At 43.7% G+C, this 26,286-nt stretch overlaps 1 protein-coding gene across 1 annotated transcript; it reads right to left on the minus strand.

The window, feature by feature from the left end:
- Positions 1 to 1,653: 1,653 nt before the first annotated feature.
- Positions 1,654 to 7,855, minus strand: LOC119911980 (Fc receptor-like protein 5). The gene is made up of 7 exons (XM_038730951.1): positions 7,778 to 7,855; positions 4,093 to 4,167; positions 3,218 to 3,311; positions 2,463 to 2,726; positions 2,139 to 2,384; positions 1,986 to 2,064; positions 1,654 to 1,855 (listed from the first exon to the last, which is right to left on the minus strand). Exons 1-7 carry the CDS (start codon positions 7,853 to 7,855, stop codon positions 1,849 to 1,851), a joined length of 843 nt encoding a protein of 280 aa, XP_038586879.1. The 3' UTR covers positions 1,654 to 1,848.
- Positions 7,856 to 26,286: the final 18,431 nt, after the last annotated feature.

The following is a 26,286-nucleotide window of genomic DNA, read 5'->3' on the forward strand; positions in this document are numbered from 1 at the left end:
ACTTGTGCAGCGTTTTTATTTTCAGCAAGACACTCCTTCATCTAATGTAATCCAAGCTTTCCTCATGTATAAATATCCTGACCAATAATGTGACAATTGTTTCCTGTTACCAAATGCTTAGAACAGTACAACCGTTCAACCATTGAGGTTCGATTGTGGAAAATATTTGATATATTATAATACGTGCAAATAGATTTATTTTCCTTAGACATTAAGTTTAGAAAGGCAGTCCCTTGGGGAAACCTGAGACGCCCCCTGGGGAACCACGCCCCAGGCAACAAAAGCTCTCTTCTCTTCGCTGTTGGCTCTCTTCCACTCTGCTCGGCCCTCTGGACGTTTCGGCACGAGCAGCGTGCCTCGTCAGGCAACGCCCAGACTCGGCCAGCGAAACAAACAGGCCTTTGTTCGCCTGAAGCTACACACCTGAAGCGCCGTGACATCGATCTGCCTTCAGTTTGTTTTATTTTCTTTATTTCTTTTGTTTGTTAAAGTTATGAGTCCGTTAAGTTACACCGGACTAATTCAGGAACGACCAAGTTCCATTTTAAGCCTTTTTCGTTGAGCCAACTTCACCGAGGTCAGACCAAGCCACGTGGTCTCGCCAACTACAACCAAGGAAACCTGCAAACAGCCGAATTGCCAGACGGAGGAGGCGTTTTCAATCAGACACGGAGAACCCCGGACAATCCCTAGCAAAAAAGCCAGGATCGGCAGCTAGAGTGGGGCCCGTGCAACAGGCCAAAAGCAGACTGTCGACAAGCAGTAAGACTTAACACACGTTCTGTTATCAGATATGTCCATTTTAACTCCTAAATTATGACATTAGTTTACTTTCATTAGCTCTTCTATGCCGTATTAGTCAAATGCTTCCCACAATCGAACCTCCAGGCTCACTGTTCAGCAAATGTTTATGTTCCCTGTATCCAACCATCTTTTTATCACCTTAGTTAGAGAATAAATTCACTGTAATATAACCAAGAGCTGTGTGTGTTGCCTATTTATAGTTCCTGCCAAGAGAATTGACCCTTTAGATATGAGACTGACTGACTGATTTAAGATAATTGAGCGATTATTAAATAACTGATCACTAGTGATAATTGCATAATTATTCAAACTACCTAGAGGTCCGGAGACTCTAGGATTATAACAAATTTTGATTTTATGAATAAAAATTCATAATTGGGTATCAATTCTTATAAATTTATTAAAATGCATAACTAATAAATTTAGGTCTACTACACGAAATTACGCAAGTTATATTTTTAACCCTGACCAAGTAGTTTAGGTGCCTTGACCAAATTGGGACGTTTCAAAAGGAGAACCACTAGTTTTATTTTGAAAGTCTAACCGGATGTTGCATTTTTATTATTGCTAACTTGACCGCAGAGCCCAACGCAAAACCATGATGGGATGTCAAGGGGTCATGACCAAGCATCCATATGTGACGTGTTGTGAGTGACAATGTGTGTGCCTTTTTCCAAAAGTTATCTCATTGCACTCTTCATACACAGTAGGTCCAGACAGTAGGTCTACTCTTTTTAACATTAGTTTAGTAAAAACATTTAAAACAGTATATAAAAGGCTAATATATCACCCTCTTTTAAAACATTTGAACCAAACAAACTAATAAATAATAACACTACTCAAACCAGAGTCTGAACAACTATCAGCTTTTATTTGGACCAAAAACATGTCAACATCTTTGTGCAATGCATTTGTCCAGGGTCTGTATCAGCTGGATCAGCTCAGAAGTTATGCTTTGTGGTGAGAGCAGTGACATCATCACAGTCATCATCCAATCCATCCTCAGCCTGGGAGGGCAGGGTCATCACCATGGAGATGGGCAGGTCATTTCCTGCAGTCAGAGCAGATTAGAAAGAAAATGTAGATCATTTATCTGTTAGTGACAACTGTCAATCATAAACACAATTGATTGACTGACTGATTGATTCAAAGGTCAGTGAATGACGAATGATGAGTGCTACCTGTTAACTGACACCATTGGGGCTGAGGCAGGAGGCGATGGAGGAGGCGGGGTGGGTAGAGCTGTGGTTGTAGGTTTAACTGTGGAGAGAATCCCACCCGGTCAGGTGAATCTTTGGATGATAATGTCTAAAAATCAAAGGTAACCTCCTCACCTGTGACAGAGATCCAGCTGGATGGAGACTCTCCACGACCGCTGATGTTACACTTGTAGAGGCCTTCATCAGACTTGTTAACATGGTGGATGGTCATGTGACCTGTAGGCTCAGTCCTGATGAGGGAGCCATCTTTATAGAAACCAGCTGGGAGGTTGGAGGGAGGGGTCTCTATTTTACAGTGCAGAGTGACATCATGTCCCTCCATCACAGGGAGGACAGGACTCTGCAGGATCACTGGTCCACCTCAACACAGAGACAAACTACAGCATTTCATCATTTACACACAGCTTCATCAACACTAACTCCACAGTCTGATCTTACCAGTGACAGTGATGCTGATGGTGTTACTGGTTGCTCCCTCTCTGGACTCACACCAGTAAACTCCACTGTCCAATGGGTCGATGTAGCTCATGTTACAGGAAGAACCAGCGGATTTTCCCCAGTCAGATCCACACTGAGTCCTGGTTTCTCTGGTTGTGTTCCTCCTCAGCGTCCATCCAGCAGAGCTGTCGTCCTCCTCACAGCTCAGAGAGACAGACTCTCCTTCAAACAGCTGAGAGCTGCTGGGACTCACAGTCAGAGAGGCTGGAGGAAGAGACAGAAAGATGTGGTTAGAGAGAACATTTGCATTTATTTTCTCCACATTCCTGATATTCCTACTTTCTCACTTCTTCGCTACTTAACTGATCTCTGTGTTTCACGCGCTGAGTTTCAGTGAAGAAATCTGAACAACACTCAGGTATGAGCTGCTAGACAAATGTTTTCTGCGTGTTTTTAAATTTAGCTCTCAAAGTTGGTGTTAAACAAACAGCAGAAGATCTGGCTACATCTGTCTTATTTTTCCACTTCTCTGGTAGCAGCAGCATCAGGCTGTACAGTCCTGGTATCTGAATCCCATTTATATAGCAGCAGTTTTAACTTTGGCTCCAGTCTGCAACCCTGTGGCATCAAAACTTCATTCAGTGTTTTATTGTATGTGTAAAGTGGCTGTTTCCCTCCCAAACACTGTCCTAAACACTAACTGTTCTATCAGGGAGTGAATAACTTTTCAGCTGTGACAGAAGAAGTTTGCTCACCTTGGTTTGTTGTGCAGCTCAGCAGTGAGGTCAGAACTAAAGAGAAATCACACTCAGGTTGGTTTGAGGTTTTACATGCAACAAGACATCTGGACTTTCTACAACACAAAAAAACAGCCAGACATTAGATTTGGAAATAACAAATCATATTTATTTAAGGACACATTCAACGTTTCTTCGGTAAATTTACTCAAACAGAGGAGCAATAAGTAAAGACAGAGGAGCTGGTCAGAGAAGTCAGCAAATAAATCTGCTCAATGTGTGCAGACATGCAGGCATCAAAGGTTAAACAAACACTAAAAGGTCTCTACAGCTACATTGATTTCAAGTGTTTCAAGGTTGATGTTTGGTATTTATTTCATATCAGTCCAGGTAAATGTGCCCCATACATGCACCACAAGCTTTAACATGTAATTATAGCACATCTGACTGAATCTAAATGTGTAGTTGATGGACTAAATTACTAATTTGTGTGAATGATTGACAGATTGAATGACATGTTGGTAATTCTCATTAATTATTTTCTTTAGCACTTCAGTACAGTAAATACCTTTTTGTTTAAACTTTTCTACATGTTTTCATCCTCTACTATTTAACTATATTTGTAAGAATTAAAATAAATACACATTAACAATTGAAAATGAACACTTTCAGTAATGTTTTATTATTCTTTTCTGCCATATTACCAAATAATGATCAATGAAATTCCTGCTGTCTTGTTGTAGCTAATGTTGACTGTTGATGCCTTTTGGCTGAATTCTGTCTTTGTTGTTCAATCTATAACTCACTGCTGCTTTCAAAAACAACAGAAATGTTTTAAAACTTTGAGACAACGTGGAGATAAACATCCACACATTAAGTAGATTTTAACTTACCCAGCAGCCACGGTAAAGATGTTGTCTCCATTTTAACTCTTGGTCATCTGAGATCAACAAATTAATGTTCACCAGTCACATCAAGCAAAACCCTCCTCCATCCTATATGTGTGTGTCCCGTGGTTTTCTCTCTCACTGGTCAAAACTGACCAGGTTGTTGACACGGGGTGCACAATTACTGAGAGATTAATTACACATTTGGGCAATTTAGTTTTTTATAAACAACATGTATTTACTTTGTATTTGTATATAATTTCACAACCACACATATGGAAAAATGAGAATATGATCATGTGGCAAGGCTGCAGGACATTGACTTGGAAATATCCTCAAGACTGGCAGGTAATGTGAAGCCCTGATTTATAAGCACTTGTCCTTGCTCTGCTGTGTTTCATCCCTATGGTGTCCCCATGGACTGTGCTGCAGTTACATCATTATTTGTCCACAAGAGGGCTGCGCTGACCACAGAAATGTTCATTCTGGTCAGTAATTAAGTTGTAGTGTACTTCCGAGATTGTAACATAAATAAAACTAATTCATTTCATGTTTAAACCAGAATGCCTGGGTTAATTAAAACTGTGTATTTTATTTAATTACTGAAGACTAATATTAATGTTATTAATGTATGTACAAATACATAGACTCACTCTGTGATCAGTCCCTGTCCTTAAAGGAGGTATCAAGCGAGCATCCCAGAGTTACAATCTGCACCACAAACACCACTAAATTTAGAACTTATTTAGTGACACTGCATGTTGATGGGGAGACATGGCTAAAGTTAATGAGATGTTTTGGTGAAGGACAAACATTTAATGAGTGGGGCTCCTGTCTCCCAGAGACAGATGGATATCAGGGTTCCAATAGAGGGACAGGTCCACATGTGGTCAGTCTAGCTGACAGAGTTGCCAGGACTGCCTGCCCTCCAACACAGCTCTAAATTTAAATGTGCTTCACTGAAGTTGATGCTTGACTGAATTGCCTGAATTGCCACAAAACAATATTGTTTCTGTGGTGTCCGAACAATAATGCTGCATGATGTGTTGAGAAGAAATCCGCTTGACACTGTTCTTGATCATAAAAGTTTATTACATCAAGGAGTTCAGCATCAATTACAAGCTCTGCAGCAGCTTGGAGAGTGACCCAGCCCGATGGCCACTCTGTCTCTCTGTACATCAAACACAGCTTACAGTATATAGGACATGTTTAGGTATCTGCTAAATACCATATAAGGGTCAGAGTCTGCAAACTAAAGCTCCAATCCATTTAAGGGCAAAGTTCTATAGGATAAGTGTAAACATCTTGTTGGACACCATAGAAGGGTTCAGTCCCTTCATAAACACTAATCACTACTCCCCCTAACACTGGGTCAGAGGTCAAATTCCATAGGAGGGTTCACTATTTACACACCCATCAATCATTACACATCATCATTACTCCCCCTTAAGAGTTCACTGAGCCTCTGTCCAGCTACTAGAGTGTTATTTTAAACTGTAATGGTCAAATGCACATCTGTTATACACCACATTACGTATCATCTTGCTATTTTAAGTGGGTATACGGAAATCTTTGAATCGCTGTAGCTTGGTGACATACCCTAGTGGGTATATGGCGTATACCTGCGTATCACGTAGACTACACCACTGCTATGAACGAAGAGTCTGGTGTACAAAGTCAACGCAAAGTGTGTGCGATGGAGATTTCACTTCAGTTTTGCTATACAATGCTCTGGATCATCGTCCTTATAAACAATTTCAGTTCTTCAATCAATTTGTTGTATCCTGCACCTACAGCTCATGGAGAAGTAAACTGCCAAACTAACAATACTGATCAAATGGAATAAACATCTTATCCAATTCAGTGATAACATAAACTGTTAGGAGCATGCAATCACATGAGAAAGTTTGCTAGCTGGCCATGCAAACTCATGGATCTGAAAACAACAGATGCACAAACTTAGTGTTCAGCACACTACCAACAACAACTGACTTAAGCAGAGGCTAATTCACTGTAACAACAGCTGTGCAGATATAATGTAAGTCCGACTTACATTGTCTCTGCCTGTAGGCAACCGCCGTAATGCTGTGGATCTACAGTCATCATGAATCCATGTTCTGGTTTCTTGAGGATATCTGTCACTTCTGTTGAGTCTGAAGATGAGGCATGTAATTCCATGTTAAGTGGAGCCAGAATTGATCCGTGAGGTTCTGGCAGTGGCCCCACCTCTGCCGGCCCATAACAGGTGGGGCATAAACTGCTTGAGGTAAAGCTGCATCCCGCCGCCCCGTGCGGAGTGATGGGGTCAGGATCTGGGATATCCTTTGAGATGTATCCCAGTGGCCAGACAATTTCTGAATTTTGGACACATGGGTTCCAACAAACACCTTAAAAAGGCAGGAGCCTGATTGGAACCCCTCCAGCACTGTCATGGAGTCAGTCCACAGTATTGTCTGGTGGAGAATAACTGTCATTTCAGTCCAGCTAGCACAGCAAAGAGGTGTGGACAGCACCATCCTTCTGTAATGCAAGATAGGCAACTGCTCCATAAGCATGCTCAGATGCATCACAGCTGCTGGATGAGCTCCTTGGCTTGGGTTGTATATGCCACTATAAATCCCAAAGGGTCATACCTGATAGGCTGTCAGTGAGGAATTTTTGATGGGCCGGTGAGGGTAGCCAAGAGTGTCCGCTGAGCAATGACGCCTAAAGTGGGCTACATTGGATCATGTCGGTTATAAACCAGCCACTGTTCTGTTACAGCTGACCTTGCATGACCTTGCTACATTAGGCACATCTGCAAAAAAAACAGCTGGTCGGTTATGGCTCACTGTCTTAGCTCAAACCCTCCCTCTGCTAGCAGACTGCATCGTTGGTCCCGTCATTGCTTGGCGGCAGGTATGGAGAGAAGGCTCTGTAGGCAGTTGGGCCAAGTGCAGGACCCAGCAGTAGCTGATCATTCAGAAACATATCCTGGAATCCTTAGTTTACTATTATAGCACACAAAATAATGAGAGAGGGACCAAGACCCCTCTGGCTTCACTAACTCCTCAGGCTGTAGCTTGGTGACATACCCTGTGTGGGTAAGCTTGTCAGTTTCTGCAGAATAGACAGCTGCCTTCTCTGGGTCTTTCTTAAGTCTATTGTTTGAGCTCCTCAAACTGCGAATGACTGGATGAAACCTTGCAGCTTAAGGGTACCTGACTTGCGCTGAAGGGGTGTAGCTTAGCGCCAAACTTCCTCAATGTCAACCCGTTGAGTTCTCTTCTCAAGAAGATCTATGGCTTCCTGGTCCTCTCTGGAGCTTCGGAACAGTAGCACATCGAGTTGCTGCAATCTCTCCACAGGAATGTGGAAAGAAGGTCCTCTGGGCTGTGTTCTGAGAGAAAGAGACACTGGCGTACCAATAGTGTGGCATGGCGATAATACCAATCGCCATGCCTTGGAAAGCCCATCCAGGGCCACCTTTAGCATACCAGTTCGGTGGCAGTGTTGAGGTGAACTTTCTATGGCCCTATTAGTACCAGTGGTCGTACGTTGTGGAAGGACAGAAGCGGAATCTAATCTGTAGATGAGCATAGCATCAAGATTCTGTAATGGGTAGCTCTGCTCACCAAGTCCATGCCTGAAGCAGTGAAGGCTCCTTGTCCCATATAACATTACCCTGGATAATACATGGGAGAAATCTCACAGGTGATACTGGATCCACCGAGGTGAATAATGTCAGGGCGTATGGTTTGTTGAGCACCATCATGATCTTCACAGCCATAGTGAACAGTTGCACCTTGCCTTAACTGAGGCTTTCTCCTTCCTGCTGCTTGGGGGCTTCCCAAGGAAATTCCTCCAGATTGTAGGGGGGTGTGGCATGTAGAATTGAGCTTCCCCTGCAGCTGCAGATATTTCAATAACTTGCTGAGCAAATGATCCACCTTGGATACCTTGGGTTCCCTCCAGGGAAAGTAGTATGCTGACTAGGAGGTGGACCCACATGGAAAAGCTCTAGAAGCTAAGGGAATCATTATTTTTCACATGGCAGGAGGTGAGAATGGCGACTATTTCACTCTGAGCCAGCTGGCCATGCTGCAACTGTAAGGCTTACATGGCTTCGGAGTACGGGTATGGATGATGATGACAGGACTGACCTATCATCTGAGCCTTGAGCAGTTGGTGGTGTTCCAGCAGTATGTGGTACTAAATCTCTCAGTCAGTTCCAGGTAAGGCTCATGGAGGTTATCTAAGGCCAGTTTCAGATTAGGGAGGAAGTCTGTAATAGTGGGCCTCGGTATACCATACAATGAAGGATGATGCATGTGGAATCCATTGATGGCATAGGGGCGTAGCTTGAATATACAGGACTAGTTTCCTGTTGAGGCTGCAGATTCAGCATTATTATTATATTACTATCATTATTATTATTATTATTGTTATGGCTTATAGATGTTTTTATCCTTAACCTTTCCTGCTTCTATACTCCTTATGTTAGTCTGTCCACATTTCCTAGGGTTTAGGTTAGAGCTGTGAGATTGTTTAGTGTTTTACCCCTTTTACTCTCCTCTGCTTGAATGTGCGTTCAAGTCGACGAGAGGATCTCTGTTCCCCCAAACATAGAAACCTAGACTGCGTAAATGATTAGGCATCCCTTTTCTTTAAGCCAGACTCCCAAAGCTGCCCTATGGTCCAACTGTATATATGTTGTAGTACTTCTCTTTTTATCCTCTTTTATTAATAAACTCTCCAAAGACAACGGTTTGTTGTAACTCAATTATTTGCCAAATCCTCACCAGCAATATACATTTCCACAACATTCTACATGCAGCGATGTGCGCCTTGCATCCGTCATGTTTCACAACCTTTTTTTGCATGGCCATTTGCTGTTTCTTCACATCAGAGGCAGTAGAGTTCTTTAGCTAGTTTCATCCCCATAGCTTTCTCAGGACCAAGTGAACCTACCTCAATACCTCACAAGTTCTGCAGCAAAATGATCTTGTTGTGTCCAATATATGTGCATTTGACTCTTAACAGTTCAAAATAGCACTGAAGCAGCAGGACAGAGGGTCAGTGACCTCCTAAGGGGAGAGCAGTGATTGGTGGTTATGTAGGGACTGAACCCTTCTATAGAATTTGACCTCTAACCCCTTGTTTTGTTACCTCAGAATAGTACTGTACCCTTTTATGGTATCTTTATTTTGCAGACTCAAACCCTTCTATGGTACCTAACAGATACCTACACATATCCTATATAAGCTGTGTTTGATGTACAGAAAGACAGAGTGGCCATCGGGCTGGGTCACACACTGTAATTGATGCTGAACTCCTTGATGTATTAAACTTTATGATCAAGAACAGTGTCAAGCGGATTTCTTCTCAACACATCACCGCAGCATTATTGTTCGGACACCACAATTTCCTATTTCAAATTAGCAATGAGTGGGAGGCTTGGTGACTCTTAAATTGCTCCACATTCCATACAGTGGGTAGCTCAGATGTTTTGGAGCCTTTCTCCACATCACTGTTTGACGAGCTATTGTCCTCATCACACCGCTCAAACTCCCCTTGTCTTTCGTCCTTAATGCTTGCACTAGCATACATAACTGCAGTAGCTCTAACATGGAGAGGTGATGGTAAAGTGGATAAGACACATGCCTTTGGTGTGAGAAACCCGGGTTTGAATCCACTGTAAGACACCGATGTGTCCCTGAGCAAGATCCTTAACCCTTAGTTGCTCCAGAGGTGTGCAACCTCTGAAATGTATAGCAATTGTAAGTCGCTTTGGATAAAAGAGTCAGCTAAATGAATAAATGGTTATCTGAGGGCTCCTCAGCCACAATTGGTAGATCTTTTCTGTGCTAATAGCTTCGTGGCTTTGCCTAAGAAATATAATATAATGCTCTGTCTCTAAGACATTTTGTAATGAGCTTTTTCTCTCTCTTTGATAGCATACAATGACTGACTTTCCCCAACAAGGTGTTAGGGAGATGAGGGCAGGGAGGGGAAATCAGATTGTATGAAGAGGAGACGGAGCGCATGTAAGAGGTGCTGGAGCACACAAATTAAGTAGCGATTGTACTTAGTTACTAAAGTCAGTAGGATTTATCTGTATTTCTAAGTGTCAGTGTTGTGCCCTGAAAATGGGAGATATCAAAAAAGATGCTCAGACATGATGCTTCCTGTCTGGCAGCTTCATGGGCCCAATCTCCACCCTAAAGCCTAAGCCCTCGATCCTCACAGACTTTGCTGATGTTAACATACATTTTAAGGTAATTGTCACTTCCTGCTCTTTTTCTCTTTCATGGAGAATAAAGCTGTGAGCCTTCATGAAGGCTGAATTCTGAGGCTGCTGCCACAGGAGAAGTATCCCATCATGTTAAAATGTTAAATATCCTGTTAAGGTCATCCTCATATTTTTTCTAATGGAAAACCTCTGAAACTGTAACTTTGATATGATATGACTCAGAGATTTGGTTGATTATGTGAGATTTATTAAAAACGTTAAAGGTAGTAAATACAAAAAGTGTTGTTCTAAAGCATCTGAACCAAACAACAACAACACAACTCAAACCAGAACCTCAACAACGATCAGCTTTCATTTGGACCAAAAACATGTCAACAGCTTTGAGGTTTATTTTCTCATGAATCAAACATTTTAGCTTCATTAAGAACCAGAACACACTGAACACACTGGATCAGCTCAGAAGTGATGCTCTGTGGTGACAGCAGAGTTCATGACATCATCATAGTCATCATCCAATACCTCCTCAGCCTGGGTGGGCGGGGTCATCACCATGGAGACTGGCAGGTCATTTCCTGCAGTCAGAGCAGGTTAAAAAGAAAATGTAGATCATTTATCTGTTAGAGACAACTGTGAATTATCTACACCATTAATTAACAGATTGATTTTAAGGTCAGTGAATGATTCAGAGTGTCACCTGTGGCCCTGCGTCGATATAAAGACACCATGAGGACAGTGGAGATGCAGTACGGACAGAATACCACCAGGTGGCAGATCAGTCTGAACACAAGTTGGAAGGGGGCTGAGGCAGGTGGCGATGGAGGAGGCGATGGAGGAGGTGGGGTGGGCAGAGCTGAGGTTGTAGGTTTACCTGTAGAAAGAATCCCACCTGGTCAGGTATATTTCAGGTAATTCCTGAAATCAAAGGTAACCTCCTCACCTGTGACAGAGATCCAGCTGGATGGAGACTCTCCACGACCTCTGATGTCACACTTGTAGAGGCCTTCATCAGACTTGGAAACATGGTGGATGGTCATGTGACCTGTAGGCTCAGTCCTGATGAGGGAGCCATCTTTATAGAAACCAGCTGGGAGGTTGGAGGGAGGGGTCTCTGTTTTACAGTGCAGAGTGACATCATGTCCCTCCATCACAGGGAGGACAGGACTCTGCAGGATCACTGGTCCACCTCAACACAGAGACAAACTTCAGCATTTCATCATTTACACACAGCTTCATCAACACTAACTCCACAGTCTGGTCTGTGGTGCTTTTGTGAGCTTTTCTATCTCGTGAGCTAGAACTTTTCGTAGCTGTTAATGACCATGAGGGTAACTAAGAGTTGTAAGTGCTGAATAAAAAACAACGTATATATCTGCAATTTACATAATCTACTGATTAGTTTATGTCTAATTGTACAGTACACCAGTTTTTAATAAATATTGTTTACAATACTGACTACCACCAATTTTGCAATAATTGTGTAAGGATTTAATTTAAACTAAAATAGTGTTTTAAGTTTTTGTCTCCTTTCTAGTGCTATGGTCTCCAGTCACAGAATGGTTCACTGAGCTAGTGTCCACTTGTACAAATTGTAAAGTTGGTGGTGTTGTCTTTTCCTTTGCTAAAGTAAAGCCGGATTGTTTTGGCCAGAACCATTGAACCATTTTTAGAATAACATATTGATCAATTTGACAACACATCTTGACACGTTTTTAAAAGCCGTTTTTATTTCCTGGTGCTTTAGTACTTTGCAGAGTGTTGAGGAATTCAACATGGGGTCATTGGTTATTAGCTGAAAGATATAAAAGATATTCTAGAAGTATTAATTTTATTAATAAGTATATATATACATAAATATTAATATGTATTAACATTCAAAATTATTAATTTATCATTAATATATGTGGCATCACCCTGGATTCAGGGACCGATAACCAAATATGATCAGCAAGAATGTTCGAATGTCTCTGCACTGAGAACGCAAGAGCTATCACCAGAAATCCTAATTACTGTGTTGAACAACAGCTACAGTTTTATCAGACAGGAACTGGTAGTGAACTTCACATTCAGCAACCGTGTTACTGGACGTATACAGCATCTAACAAAAGTGAGTACACCCTCACATTTTTGTAAATATTTGATTATATCTTTTCATGTGACAACACTGAAGAAATGATGCTTTGCTACAATGTAAAGTAGTGAGTGTGCAGCTTGTGTAACAGTTTAAATTTGCTGTCCCCTCAAAATAACACATCACACAGCCATTAATGTCTAACTCACTTTGTTGCTAGTGAGTACACCCCTAAGTGAACATGTCCAAATTGGGCCCAATTAGCCATTTTCTTGCATGTCATGTGACTCATTAGTGTTACAAGGTCTCCGGTGTGAATGGGGAGCAGGTGTCTTAAATTTGATGTCATCGCTCTCACACTCCCTCATACTGGTAACTGGAAGTTCAACATGGCACGTCATGGGAAAGAACTCTCTGAGGATCTGAAAAAAAGAATGGTTGCTCTACATAAAGATGGCCGAGTCTATAAGAAGATTGCCAAGACCCTGAAAGTGAGCTGCAGCACGGTGGCCAAGACCATACAGCGGTTCAACGGGACAGGTTCCACTCAGAACAGGCTTCGCTATGGTCGACCAAAGAAGATGAGTGCACGTGCTCAGCATCATGTTGTCTTTGGGAAATAGATGTATGAGCGCTGCCAGCATTGCTGCAGAGGTTGAAGGTTTGGGGGGGGTCAGCCTGTCAGTGCTCAGACGCTACGCTGCACACTGCATCAAATTATGTGCATGGCTGTCAACCCAGAAGGAAGCCTCTTCTAAAGATGATGCACAAGAATGCCTGCAAACAGTTTTCTGAAGACAAGCAGACTTAAGACTTGGATTACTGGAACCATGTCCTGTGGTTTGATGAGACCAAGATAAACTTATTTGGTTCAGATGGTGTCAAGCGCATGTGGCGGCAATCAGGCGAGGAGTACAAAAGTGAGTCTTGCCTACAGTCATGCATGGTGATTGGAGCGTCGTGGTCTGGAGCCGCATGAGTGCTGCACCGTGGGAGCTACAGTTCATTGAGGGAACCATGAATGCCAACATGTACTGTGACATAGTGAAGCAGAGCAGGATCCCCTCCCTTCGCAGACTGGGCTGCGGGGCAGTATTCCAACATAACGAACCCAAACACACCTCCAAGACGACCAATGCCTTTTAAAGAAGCTGAGGGTAAAGCTGTACACTCACTACTTTACATTGTAGCAAAGTGTAATTTCTTCAGTGTTGTCACATGCAAAATACATAATCAAATATTTACAAACATGTGAGGGGTGTACTCACTTCTGTGAGATACTGTACATTGTTGTGGAAATTATATTGCTGGTGAGGGCTTGAACAAAGAATTGAATAACAACCAACCGTTGTCTTTGAAGAATTTATTTAACAAAAGAGAATAAACTGAGAAGTACTAAAACACATATACAGCTGGTCCAGAGACCTGCCGCCTAGGGCAGCATCGGGCGTCTGGCCCCGAGCAAAGGGATGCATAATCATTTACACAGTCTAAGTTTCTATGTTTTGGGGAACAGAGATCCTCTCCCGGACTTGAAAGCACATTCAAGCAGAGGAGAGGAACAACAAGAGAGGAAAAGCACCAAAATAATCTCACAGCTCTGCCCTAAACCCTAGTAAATGTGGACAGGCCAACATAAGGAATATAGGAGAGGAAAGGTTAAGGATAAAAACACAATACATATCTATAACATTATTAGTAATAATAATGATAATATTAAAAGATCATACATAAAAGATTAAATGTAAGAGGACACAATTTTCTGCCATAACATACATCACAGTAATAGGAACTAAGCGGTTGTGGTCCGGATGTGGTCCAGATCGGGATGTTACAGCACAAAATAAATGTGCTTAGTATAGAAAACACGCAGCAAACGGTGATCTTTAAATATCACTCAGAATCTTCCACTGAATATTCACCACATGAAGCTTGTAGCCTACAAGCTACTCGGTTGACCTGTAGACTCATGAGCTCAGCCAATGGCGGCTCTGCCTTTAGGTCTGACCCAAGATTTCTCACCTGTCCTGTAAAAACAGGATTTTGTTGCCTGTTTCTTTGCCTTTGAGGTTTCTTTGTCTAAAAGAATGACAGGTCAGGCTTTTTGGAGTACAACAGTACCTGTAGTCAGGCCTGTGAGTTACCCAAAACACCATTCCTTCGTTCTGTCGAACTGTTCTAACAAGAGTTTTCTAAATACTTCACATGTTGTCCAGTGTGTGTGAACTTATCGTTTGAATCATTAACATGCTTGCGCATAAACACAGCACAACCCACCTCTGGTTTGAGTTCTAATTGTGTGCCAGTTTCCCGCAACAACACGTTAAAGGCCAACACCTGAAGGAGAACGCCTTTTGGTCCCTTTTATGTTTCTGTCATCACCCTAGTGCCTGTATGTTTCTCTATTAGGTCATCCTTCACCTAGAACAACTGTTCTATCTATTATATTTAGACTCCAATGCTTCGTCATATTGGAATCAATCACTATCCACTAGTTGTAGTCTAATCTGTGGAACCAGTGAGTACTTGTAGGACTCAACCTTGTACGATTTCCAGAGAACACTGATATCTGCTTGCCTGACGCCTGAGTTGCTGTCTCTAATTAATCAGTCTACTTTTGTCTCCCTGAGAAGGTCAAGTACATGTGAGAAATACCTAAAGCTAGAATGTCAGAAAACACTTGGGGTCAGCTAAATGAATCTAAGCTAGACCTGTCTTACCTTTCCCTGTTACATCAAAAAGGCCCTTATGAAATATCTCAACAAACACTAACATATAAACTAAATATTTGATGAATATTTGGTAGATTTCTATTCATCAGACATGATTAAGCATGCAGACTAGAAAAGTCTTGAGTTATCGTGGATTAAAAAATAAGATCATTAGAAATATGGTCATGATTTTAAAGCTCCTCAGGCCCCTTTGGCTTCTCTTAGTTCTCCACCCGTCTTCTTTTCTTTCTTTTCTTGGGGTTACATGTTTGCCTTTGATTTTAGCAAATAGTCAAAGTGAAAATGTGAATAACACAGACTCACTGTTCAGAGCATCAGTGGGTATTTTTGACCTGTTAACCCTTCATTACACCCTTTAAACCAGGGATTACAACAATGTGATCTTACCAGTGACAGTGATGTTTATGGTGTTACTGGTTGCTCCCTCTCTGGACTCACACCAGTAAATTCCACTGTCCCATGGGACTGTCGGACTGATGTTACAAGAAGAACCAACTGGTTCTCCCCAGCCAGCTCCACACTGAGTCCTGGTTTCTGTGGTTGTGTTCCTCCTCAGCGTCCATCCAGCAGAGCTGTCATCCTCCTCACAGCTCAGAGAGACAGACTTCAAGGTGAAAAACTGAGAGCTGCTGGGACTCACAGTCAGAGAGGCTGGAGGGAGAGACAGAAAGATGTGGTTAGAGAGATCATTTGTATTCATTTTCTACATTCCTCATATTCCTACATTCTCACTTCTTCACTGCTGAGCTGATCTCTGTGTTTCAGGTGCTGAGTTTCTGAGATGAAATATGAATCAAACTCAGATCTGAGCTGATAGGCTCACTCTTAAAGTCAGTGTTAAATAAACAGCAGAAGAACTGGCTACATGTGTCATACTTGTGGCCATCAAAACTGCATTCAGTGTTTTATTGTACTTGTAAAGTGTCTGTTTCCCTCCCCAAACACTGTCCTAAACACTAACTGTTCTATCAGGGAGTGAATAACTTTTCAGCTGTGACCAAGCGGGAAGCTTCCCGTCTACAATATGAAGCCGAGGAAGTCCCTGAAACCTGCAAACTATTGAAAATCCAGCAGCGGGCAAGTCTTCTGGTTGCAAAAAGAAGTCTGGGTCCATTAGAAATAATGGTAAAATGAGGCTACTTCTCAGCTGATTTATTACCTCAGTAAACACTTGATGAGTTTATGGTCTCAATCGCTAGTCTTCTATACAAAATGATGTTCATTTAGTAAATTATGGTCCCATTTATTTTAAAATAGACCACAAAGCAGAGTATGTTTCAGGGTGGGATTATCTATGAATGACAAGTCGTTACCAAGGCGACCTGTCAATCAGGCTAGAGCCGACTCGTACCCTCGGCACTGTGAAAATTTAACCAACGCCGTTTAAAAAGCTTATTAGGAGTTGGAGGAGGAGCTGTTCACTTTCTCTGGTGATTACATTTAGTTTTAAGACTGTTGTTCGCTAGACAAACTTATCAGCCCTGTTAAAATGACAGTTAACGTGAGTTACAGTTGCACCTAGCTAAGCAAGCTAGCTAGCTCCGCACACGGCCGTTAGCTCCGCCGTATGGTCACTTCCGGGCACTTCCTGGTTGCAAAAACTCGACATGGCGGCGCCCTATCGGCCAAACTCGAGGCTTCAAAACGGCAGTCCACAAACCAACAGGTGACGTCACCATGACTACGTCCATTTCTTATATACAGTCTATGGCTGTGACAGAAGAAGTTCCCCTTCGAGGGAACTCGAACTGCGTCGGTTACGACACTATGGGAACACCTCTAGGCGTAGCAGGTCTGAACGTGAATGAAATCACTCCAATCGTATTGGTTTGTTGCTAGTAAGGTGTGACGGAATAACCGGAGGAGTATAAAGCACACCTGTACACACTCATCATTAACTTTTTTCTATTCAGCAGGCTTTCTTCAAACAACATACAGAGCGTATGTTGTTTGAAGAAAGCTCCAGTCCTACGAGCAGTATGATGTCAGAATGTGTGTTTTTTTTCTTGCCCTCGGTACATCACGGATGGAGATTCTCATGAGATGTGTGTCTCATGTTTGGGGATGGAGCACGCCTGGGCAGCTCTCGAGGGGGCTGCCTGCGCCCGTTGCGAAGCCCTTTCCGTGCGGGTACTGAGGTACAGCATGGCTCTCTTTCCGAGGATGGCCGGATATGTTCTCCCCATGGTGTGGGCCCTGTGGCCGCTGAGGCAGCCCAGCAGCTTCACTCATGTGGTTCACAGCGTGATCTGTCGGAGGATTTCGGGACGGCTGAGGCTTTTTCCCGACCTGGCTCATTGACAACTGGCTCATCCTAGCCCAGTCTCGAGAGTTGGCGGTTCGGCATCGAAATGTCGTTCTGGCTCATCTATTGTGTTTAGGGCTGAGGCTCAATGCAAAGAAGAGTGTGCTGGCCCACCCAACGGACTACGTTCCTAGGAGTAGTATGGGATTCGACAACGATGCGGGCACAATTGTCTCCGGCACGTGTCGACACCATATTGGCTGCCGTGAAAGGAGTGAAGTTAGGCCACTCCATCACTATAAAACACTTTCAACGAGTGTTGGGTCTCCTGGTGGCTACATCCAGCGTAAAACCATCTGGACTGCTGCACATGAGACCCCTGCAGTGGTGGCTAAGGACCAAGGGTTTTTCCCCAAGGGGAAATCCTTTCCGTCTGATTTGGGTTACGCGCAACTGTCTTCGTTCCCTATCAGTTTGGAAGGAAACTTGGTTCCTGTCCCAGGGGCCACTGCTGGGAGGGTCTTGTCGCCGGCTGGTCATTTCGACAAACGCCTCCTTCACGGGCTGGGGCGCGGTCATGGGCGGCCGCTTTGCAAGGGGATCCTGGCAGGTGCATCAGTCCGAGTGGCATATCAACTGTCTCAAGATGTTGGCGGTGTTCCAGGCTCTAAGGAGTTTCCAGCCCGATCTCCAAGGCCACCACGTCCTGGTTCGTTCCGACAACACAGCGGTGGTGGTCGAATCACCAGGGCGGTCTGCGCTCGCGCCCTCTGTACAGACTGGCGCGTCAGATCCTCCTGTGGTCCCATCAGAGGTTACTATCGCTCAGGGCGATGTATCTCCCGAGGATGCAGAATCAGGGAGCAGACCTGCTCTCGAGGCAGGGGCTGAGGGAATGGAGACTTCACCCCGAAGTGGTGGAGCTCTTGTGCGGAGAGTTCGGCCCGATAGACGTGGATTTGTTTGCGTCACAAGAGACTATGCACTGCCCGCTATGGTTCTCTCTTTCCTCCAGCCCCGTTGGGTCTGGACGCCATGGTACATTCGTGGCCGAGGCTACATCTGTACACTTTTACCCCAGTCGCTCTGCTCCCGGGGGTTCTGGGGCAGGTCTGCCAGGACAATGTTGGCCTACTGCTCGTAGCCCCGTTTTGGCCAACCCGGGTGTGGTTCTCGGACATCATGTAGCACCTGGACGGCCCGCTGTGGCAGGTCACTCTGAGGAGAGACCTGCTGTTCCAGACGCAGGGCCGGGTTCTTCACCCTTGCCCCGCCGTATGGCGGCTGTGGGTCTGGCCCCTGAGGGGGCACAGTACCTAGAGGCGGGTCTAACAGCCGGAGCAGTCAAGACCCTCCTCAGCTCCAGGGCCCCGTCCACACGGATCCTCCGTGGTGCCCGGAGGATGAGACCTGCGACTCGGTCCAAGGTTCCCACTTGGGATCTGGCGGTGGTTCTTGGGGCGTTGGCTGAGGCCCCCTTCGAACCCCTGGAGTCAGCTGAGGCTAAGCACTTGACCCTCAAGATGGCCTTTCTCCTTGCTATCACCTCTCTGAGGAGGGTGGGGGATCTCCAAGCCCTTTCGGTTTCCCCGCAAAGCCTGGAATTTGCCCCGGGGAATATTAGGGCTATCCTGCACCCTCGTCCAGGATACATCCCTAAAGCGCCTTCTTGTGCGGCAGGGTCCAGAGTGCTGCAGGCATTTCATCCTCCACGTCATGTGACAGCGGAGGACGGGAGACTTCATCTGCTCTGCCCTGTCAGAGCACTGAGTATTTACACTCTGAAGTCATTCAACCAGAGGCATGGCGGCCTCTCGAGCCCTCCTTTCCGGGGCCTCTTTGCAGGATGTTTGTGTAGCGGCTGGCTGGGCCACTCCGCACACATTCATTCGGTTTTACAGTCTTGACCTTCCTTCGGCACCTGGCACTCGTGCGCTCTCCTCTTAGTCGTGCCACTTTAGTGCACACTGGGGCAGGCGGGGTTTTCGGCACGGTTTAGTGGGTATCTCGTTCCCATAGTGTCATAACGGACGCAGTTCGAGTTCCCTCGAAGGGGAACGTCTCGGGTTACATATGTAACCCTGGTTCCCCGAGAATGGGAACTAGACACTGCGTTGGCCCGCCGCACCTCTCTCCCCGCCTGAAGCGCCTGCTTCATAGTTTAAGCTAATGATGAGTGTGTACAGGTGTGCTTTATACTCCTCCGGTTATTCCGTCACACCTTACCGTTCTAGCAACAAACCAATAGGATTGGAGTGATTTCATTCACGTTCAGACCTGCTACGCCTAGAGGCGTTCCCATAGTGTCGTAACCGACGCAGTGTCTCGTTCCCCTTCTCGGGGATCCAGGGTTACATACGTAACCCGAGACGTTTTCTCACCTTGGTTTGTTGTGCAGCTCAGCAGTGAGGTCAGAACTAAAGACAAATCACATTCAGGTTGGTTTGTGGTTTTACATGCAACAAGAAATCTGTAATTTCTAGCAAACAAACAAACAGCCACACATTGATATTAGATTTGGAAATAACTCATTTAAGCACACATTCAATGGTTTTTGTGGGTAAATTTCCCCAAACAGAGCAGCAATAAGTAAAGACAGAGGAGCTGTGCAGATAAGTGAGCAAATGAATCTGCTCAATGCGTGCAGACATGCAGGCACCAAAGGGTTAAATAAACACTAAAAAGGCTCTGCAGTTGCTTTGATTGCAGCGTGTTTCAAGCTTGGTTTTTGTTTGGTATGTATTTTTGTCAGTCAAGGTAAATGTGCCCCATACATGTAACTGATGGAGTAAAACACTACTTCACGTGACTGAAGACAGATTGATTGACAGGTTGGTCTTTTGACAAATTTATTATTTTCTTTTGTAGCACCTTTTTGTTTAAAACTAGAAAACTTTTGTACATGCTTTCACACTCCTTGTATTTAATAATATGTTGTAAGAATTCAGATATTACACATTAACAATTGAACATGATAACAACTTTCAGCAATGTATGTTTTTTGTTGTTCTTCTTCTTCTATCTTTGTTCTCTGCTGCCATTTTACCAAATAGTGATCACTAAAATTCTTGCTGTCTTGTCGTAGCTAATATGTATATGTATTTGTTGATGCTGTTTGGCTGAATTCTGTCTTTTTAGTCATGTTGTTCACTCGATAACTCAATGCTGCTTTCGAAAACAACAGAAATGTTGTAAAACTTTGAGACAACGTGGCGACAAACATTCACACATTAAGAAGATTTTTACTTACCTAGCAGACACAGTAAAGCCGATTCCTCCATTTTAACTCTCGGCCATCTGAGATCAACACATTAACGTTCACCAGTCACAGAAAGTAAAACCCTCCTCCTTCCTCTTTGGGTGTCACTCATACTCTCATGGTTTTCTCTCACGCAGTTAACAGGAAATAAACTTTATGTTTAGTCTCAAAGTGATTAACTTACCAGTTTGTGCAGAGCCACAGGGGTGACACTTATTAAGAGACAAATCAAACCTTTGGGCAATTTAGTTTTTTATAAACAACATGTATTACTTTGTATTTTTATATAATTTCACAACCAAACATACCTGTCATAGCTGCAGAATATTGACTTAGAAAGGTCCGGCAGGTAATGTGAAGCCCTGATTTTGTACATCAGCACGTGTCCTTATTACATCTCCTGTGTTTCATCCCTATGGTTTCACCATGGACTGTTACATCATTTGGCAATGTAGGGTACTTGGTTGAACTTAGTCAGTGGTGGCTCAACAAGGCTTATGAAGAGCAGCGATGCCATGGTGGAACTGCTATCAACAGTTCATTCATCTATTTTTGCACCTTCTTCCCATTACTATGAACACAGACCGTGTAGCATACACAGTCAATGTGAAAGCGTGTACAGAGAGATTCCGCTTCAGTTTCGCAATGCAATGCTTCTGGATCGTCAGGTCGATACTCCTTGTAAAGCAATTTCAGTTATTCGATCAATTTGCTGTATCCTGCGCATACATCTCATGGAGAAGTAAACTGTCAAACACTAATAATACTGATCAAATGGAATAAACATCTTCTCCAATTCAGTGATAACAAACAGTGGCTCAGCTATGAACATGCAATCACATGAGAAAGTTTGATAGCTAGCAATGAAAATACATGGATCTAAAAACAACAGACACACCGTCGTTCAGCACACACCTATTAACTACAACCAACTTAAGCAGAGGCTAAATCACCATAACAACAGGTGTATTGATATAAAATCTGACTTACATTGTCTCTGACTGTATACAGGCAACTGCCGTAACTCTGCAGATCCACTTTCATAACGACAGAATCCACCGTCTGGTTTCTTGAGGATTTCTGTCACTTCTGGTGAATCTGAGGATAAGGCAGGCAATTCTGTGTGAAGTGGAGCCAGAATAAATCCACGAGGTTCTGGCAGTGGCACTTGAGGTAAAGCTGCATCCCGTCGCGCCATGAGTTGTATATTAGGAGTGATGGGGTCAAGATCTGTGACATCATTTGAGGTGTATCCCAGTGGTCAGACAACTCCTGAATTTTGGACACAGGTTCCAACAAACACATAATAAAGGCAGGAGCCTGATTGGAGCCATTCCAGGACTGTCATGTCCACAGTGTTGTCTGGCGGAGGGTAACATGCCTCCAGTCAGTACTATTGTTCAGACACGGGTAAAGATCTGGAGTTGGTCCCCAGGCTGCCCACTGCTCCCTTGAGACATGGGTTAAATGCAGAGAATGAATTTCACAACATGTATGTTGTAGAAGTATCTTCTTCTAAAAGTGAATGTACCCCCCACATTATTGTAAATATTTGATTATCTTTTCATGTAACAACACTGAAGAAATGACACTTTGCTACAATGTAAAGTAGTGAGTGTTCAGCTTGTATAACAGTGTAAATTTGCTGTCCCCTCAAAATAACACATCACACAGCCATTAATGTCTAAACCGCTGTCAACAAAAGTGAGTACACCCCTAAGTGAACATGTCCAAATTGGGCCCAATTAGCCCAATTAACCCTCAATCAATCAATCTATCAAAATTTATTTATAGAGCACTTTAAAAATCCAAAGTGGACACAAAGTGCTGTACAGTAAAACAATAAATGAATACATAAAAAGCCCTAAATACATACAACCCATAAAATACAAAAATAATAAAAATAAAAACAATAACAACCATACAATAAAATCAATACAACCAAAACAAGAAATGTCAATTTCAGTTATCAAAGTCCAAGGAAAAGAGGTAGGTTTTAAGAAGAGACTTAAAACTGCGAAAATGCCTGTCTAATGTGCAGAGGTTGATCGTTCCACAGTTTAGGAGCTGCTACAGCAAAAGCACGGTCCCCTTTAAGCTTGCGCTTTTTTTGGGCACACTTAGGAGCAGTTGATCGTCTGACCTGAGAGAACGATGCCTCTTGGGCGTGGAGTTCACCAGAGCTTCACAGGTTGCCACTGGAGTCCTCTTCCACTCCTCCATGATGACATTACAGAGGTGGTGGATGTCATAGACCTTGCTCTCCTCCACCTTCCGTTTGAGGAAGCCCCACAGATACTAAATAGGGTTTAGGTCTGGAGACATGCTTGGCCAGTCCATCACCTTCACCCTCAGCTTCTTTAGCAAGGCAGTGGTCGTCTTGGAGATGTGTTTGGGGTCGTTATCATGTTGGAATACTGCCCTGCGGCCCAGCCTCCGAAGGGAGGGGATCATGTACAAGTACATGTTGGCATTCATTGTTCCCTCAATGAACTGTAGACAAGACAAACTTGTCTTTGTACTCCTCGCCTGGTTGCTGCCACACATGCTTGTCACTATCTGAACCAAATAAGTTTATCTTTGTCTCATCAGACCACAGGACATGGTTCCAGTAATCCATGTCTTTAGTCTGCTTGTCTTCAGCAAACTGTTTTAGGCTTTCTTCTGTATCAACTTTAGAAGAGGCTTCCTTCTGGGACGACAGCCGTGTATGGTCACAGCTTACAGAGCACTGACAGGCTGACCCCCATCCCCTCAACCTCTGTAGCAATGCTGGCAGCTTCCATACATCTATTCATATCTCATATCAGAATCGGGTTTATTGTCAGGTACATTTTCACATACGAGGAATTTGCCTTAGTATAAATCGGTGCTCACATAAATAGAAATGTAAATATATAAAATGTAAGGAGATAGAAAAATGTACAAGTATACAAAGAATACAACAATACTATAATAAATTTCTGACAAGTGTGTGCAAAAGTTGTGTCAGGAGTGTGTATGTGTGTGTGTGTGTGTGTGTGTGTGTGTGTTTGGGGAGGGGGTCATGAGAGTCAGTGACAGTGGGGACCTGCAGGTGGAGTCAGGCACACTCAGCTGGGAGAGCTTGTCCTGCAGCAGGGCTGGGATGTTGGTGTTGAAAGCAGAGCTGAAATCCACAAACAGGATCCTGGCGTAGGTTCCTGGGGGGTCCGGGTGCTGGAGGTTGATGTGAAGGGCCATGTTTACTGCATCATCTACAGATCTGCAGGTGGTCCAGGAGTGGGTCAGTGATGGATTTTAGGTGGGACAACACAAGGCAATCAAAGGAATTCATAACCACAGATGTCAGGGCGTCGGGTCTAGTTCTTTTGTCCAGTGGTCCTTGGATTTTTGGGGACAGGGATGATGGTGGAGGCTGGCACATGGCATGTCTCAAGTGAGGTGTTAAAAACGTCAATGAACACTGGAGACAGCTGATTGGCGCAGTGCTTCAGGGTGCATGGGGAGACCGAGTCTGTTGACATCCCTCTCCAGGATGGTAAGAGAGGGGGAGGAGGTGGGGGATGAGATGGTGGACTGTGGCCAATCAGTAGTGTCACGGAGGACGGTGTCAGGTCTGTCCTATTGTCTTTCAAAGCGACAGTAAAACTGGTTCAACTCGTTGGCAAGGTGTGAGTCGTTCATGGAGCGGGAGGGATTTAGGTTTGTAGCTCGTGTTCTGCCTGAAGCCTCATTTTTTGAGAACTGGTGTTGTAGTATATTTGAGTACTTTGACTCCTTAAGCCTCTTCCTTTTCTGTGAATAAGGGTTTGTCATTGTTATAACTTACCCTGTCCGTGTTGAAATGCAGCTGTCCTCACAGAAACTGATGTAGGACGTCACAGCCTCTGTATACTCAACCAGATTGTTGGTAGCAGTCCTGAAAACATCCCAGTCAGTGCAGTTCAAACATACTTGGAGGTTCTCTACAGCTTCACTGGTACTGGCAAGTACTGGCACTACAGGCAAAGCCTTTATTTTCTACTAACAATTCTTTTTTTCAGATCCTCAGAGAGATATTTGCCATGAGGTGCCATGTTTAACTTCCAGTGACCAGTATGAGGGAGTGTGAGAGCGAAAACACGAAATTATCCCCAAATTATCTCCCCATTTACACCTGAGACCTTGTAACATTTACATTTATTCATTTAGCTGATGCTTTTATCCTTACAATTGGTCGCATGCCTCTGGAGAAACTAGGGGTTAAGTGTCTTGCTCAGGGACACATTGGTGGATGGGCCACAGTGGGGGATTGAACCCAGGTCTTTCACACCAAAGTATCTTATCCGTTGCGCCATCACCACACCTAACACTAACAAGTCACATGACACCGGGAGGGGGAAAGGGGCTATTTTCACTTAGTGGTGTACTCACTTTTGTTGGCAGCGGCTTAGACATTAATTGCTATGTGTTATTTTGAGGGGACAGCATCTGGGGACAAATTCACACTGTTATACAAGCTGTACACTCACTACTTTACATTACACATTCATTAATTCTTCCACATATATTAATTCATCTCCCTAAAAATAATTAATAATATAAATAAAATAATACAAATGTTAAGAACTACTGTTGAAATTCTACACATATGGATGAAACATTTATTTTTTATGCATGGATGTATTGATTTATGGAAAACGCTTTGACTGGTCCTGGTTTTAAGTGATATGTAACGTTTTATGGAGGGTGACAAGTCAGACAAATGGTACCTCTGCGGAGGTAGCGGCTGTTTGCAATGATTGAACAGCCAATGATTTTTCAAGCTGTATTTATTACCCTCTGCAGAGCCTTCTTGTTTGCTTACTGATCAGCCGCCGTCCCAGGCAGTACACAGATACACTCTTGAAGGAAGAGTGGTAGACCAGCGTCAGTAACTGTTCATTCAGACCAGTTTCATGTCAGCGCTGGAAAGGCTGATTTGGTGGCTGGGTGAGCGACTGTTCACACGGATACATTCTTGGTTGGAGTTTTGGCGTCAGTAGCTTAATAGCTTTGATTGTTATTCGGTGTCTGAATCTCAGGCGGAATCAGAGAGGAAGGGGTGATGTCCCTTGATTGACGGGATCATCTCCTGGAGCGCAGAGGAATGTGGATTGCTGAGTGCTACCAAAGTTTGTGACGGTGTTGGATGTTAGAAGATGGTGAGGATTCCAGGGCTTCAGAAGTCTGACGAATTTCTTCAAACTAAAACCCACACCATGTAAGTCCGGATTTGCTTGCAGAGCTCCGACCAAATTGGATGTCAGCCTGCTGTACTTAATAAACTGGACGCTGAGTGTATATAGAAGTCTGTTGTTGCGGATTGTGCAGTTCACCACTGTCCCATGCTGGCTCGCTGCAAAGAGTCAGATTAGAAACAAGCTGATCACACTGAAGTTCTGAACGCTTTATTTATTTCTGCCTCACAGCAAACACACACTTTCATTTGAAGTTTTAGATGTGGTTCAATTTAAAAAATTACCATCCAGCCTGGTTTCAATTTATTCAAATACAAAACAAGCTCAAATATACTAATTCACTTGTGAGCAACAATGTCAGTACACATGGAGTTTCACCTCCACACTGTATCATTTGAAGCACTGCACAACCAACAGAGCCCCCTGCTGGGCTCAGAGTGATGCTGCTTCTGTTGTCAAGCTG

The sequence above is a fragment of the Micropterus salmoides genome, unplaced genomic scaffold (genome assembly GCF_014851395.1).
Source record: "Micropterus salmoides isolate LMB-PRFRI ecotype aquatic unplaced genomic scaffold, ASM1485139v1 Ms_hic_scaffold_2, whole genome shotgun sequence".
NCBI classification, from domain to species: Eukaryota; Metazoa; Chordata; class Actinopteri; order Centrarchiformes; family Centrarchidae; genus Micropterus; species Micropterus salmoides.

Excerpts from the sequence above, each read along its gene's own strand:
- LOC119911980 (XM_038730951.1), bottom strand. The coding sequence starts at position 7,855 with ATGGCTGTGAAGATCATGATGGTGCTCAACAAACCATACGCCCTGACA. Across the intron at positions 3,312-4,092 it reads ATCTTTACCGTGGCTGCTGG|TCCAGATGTCTTGTTGCATG; the intron begins GTAAGTTAAAAT and ends TGTTGTAGAAAG. Across the intron at positions 2,385-2,462 it reads CATCAGCATCACTGTCACTG|GTGGACCAGTGATCCTGCAG; the intron begins GTAAGATCAGAC and ends CTCTGTGTTGAG.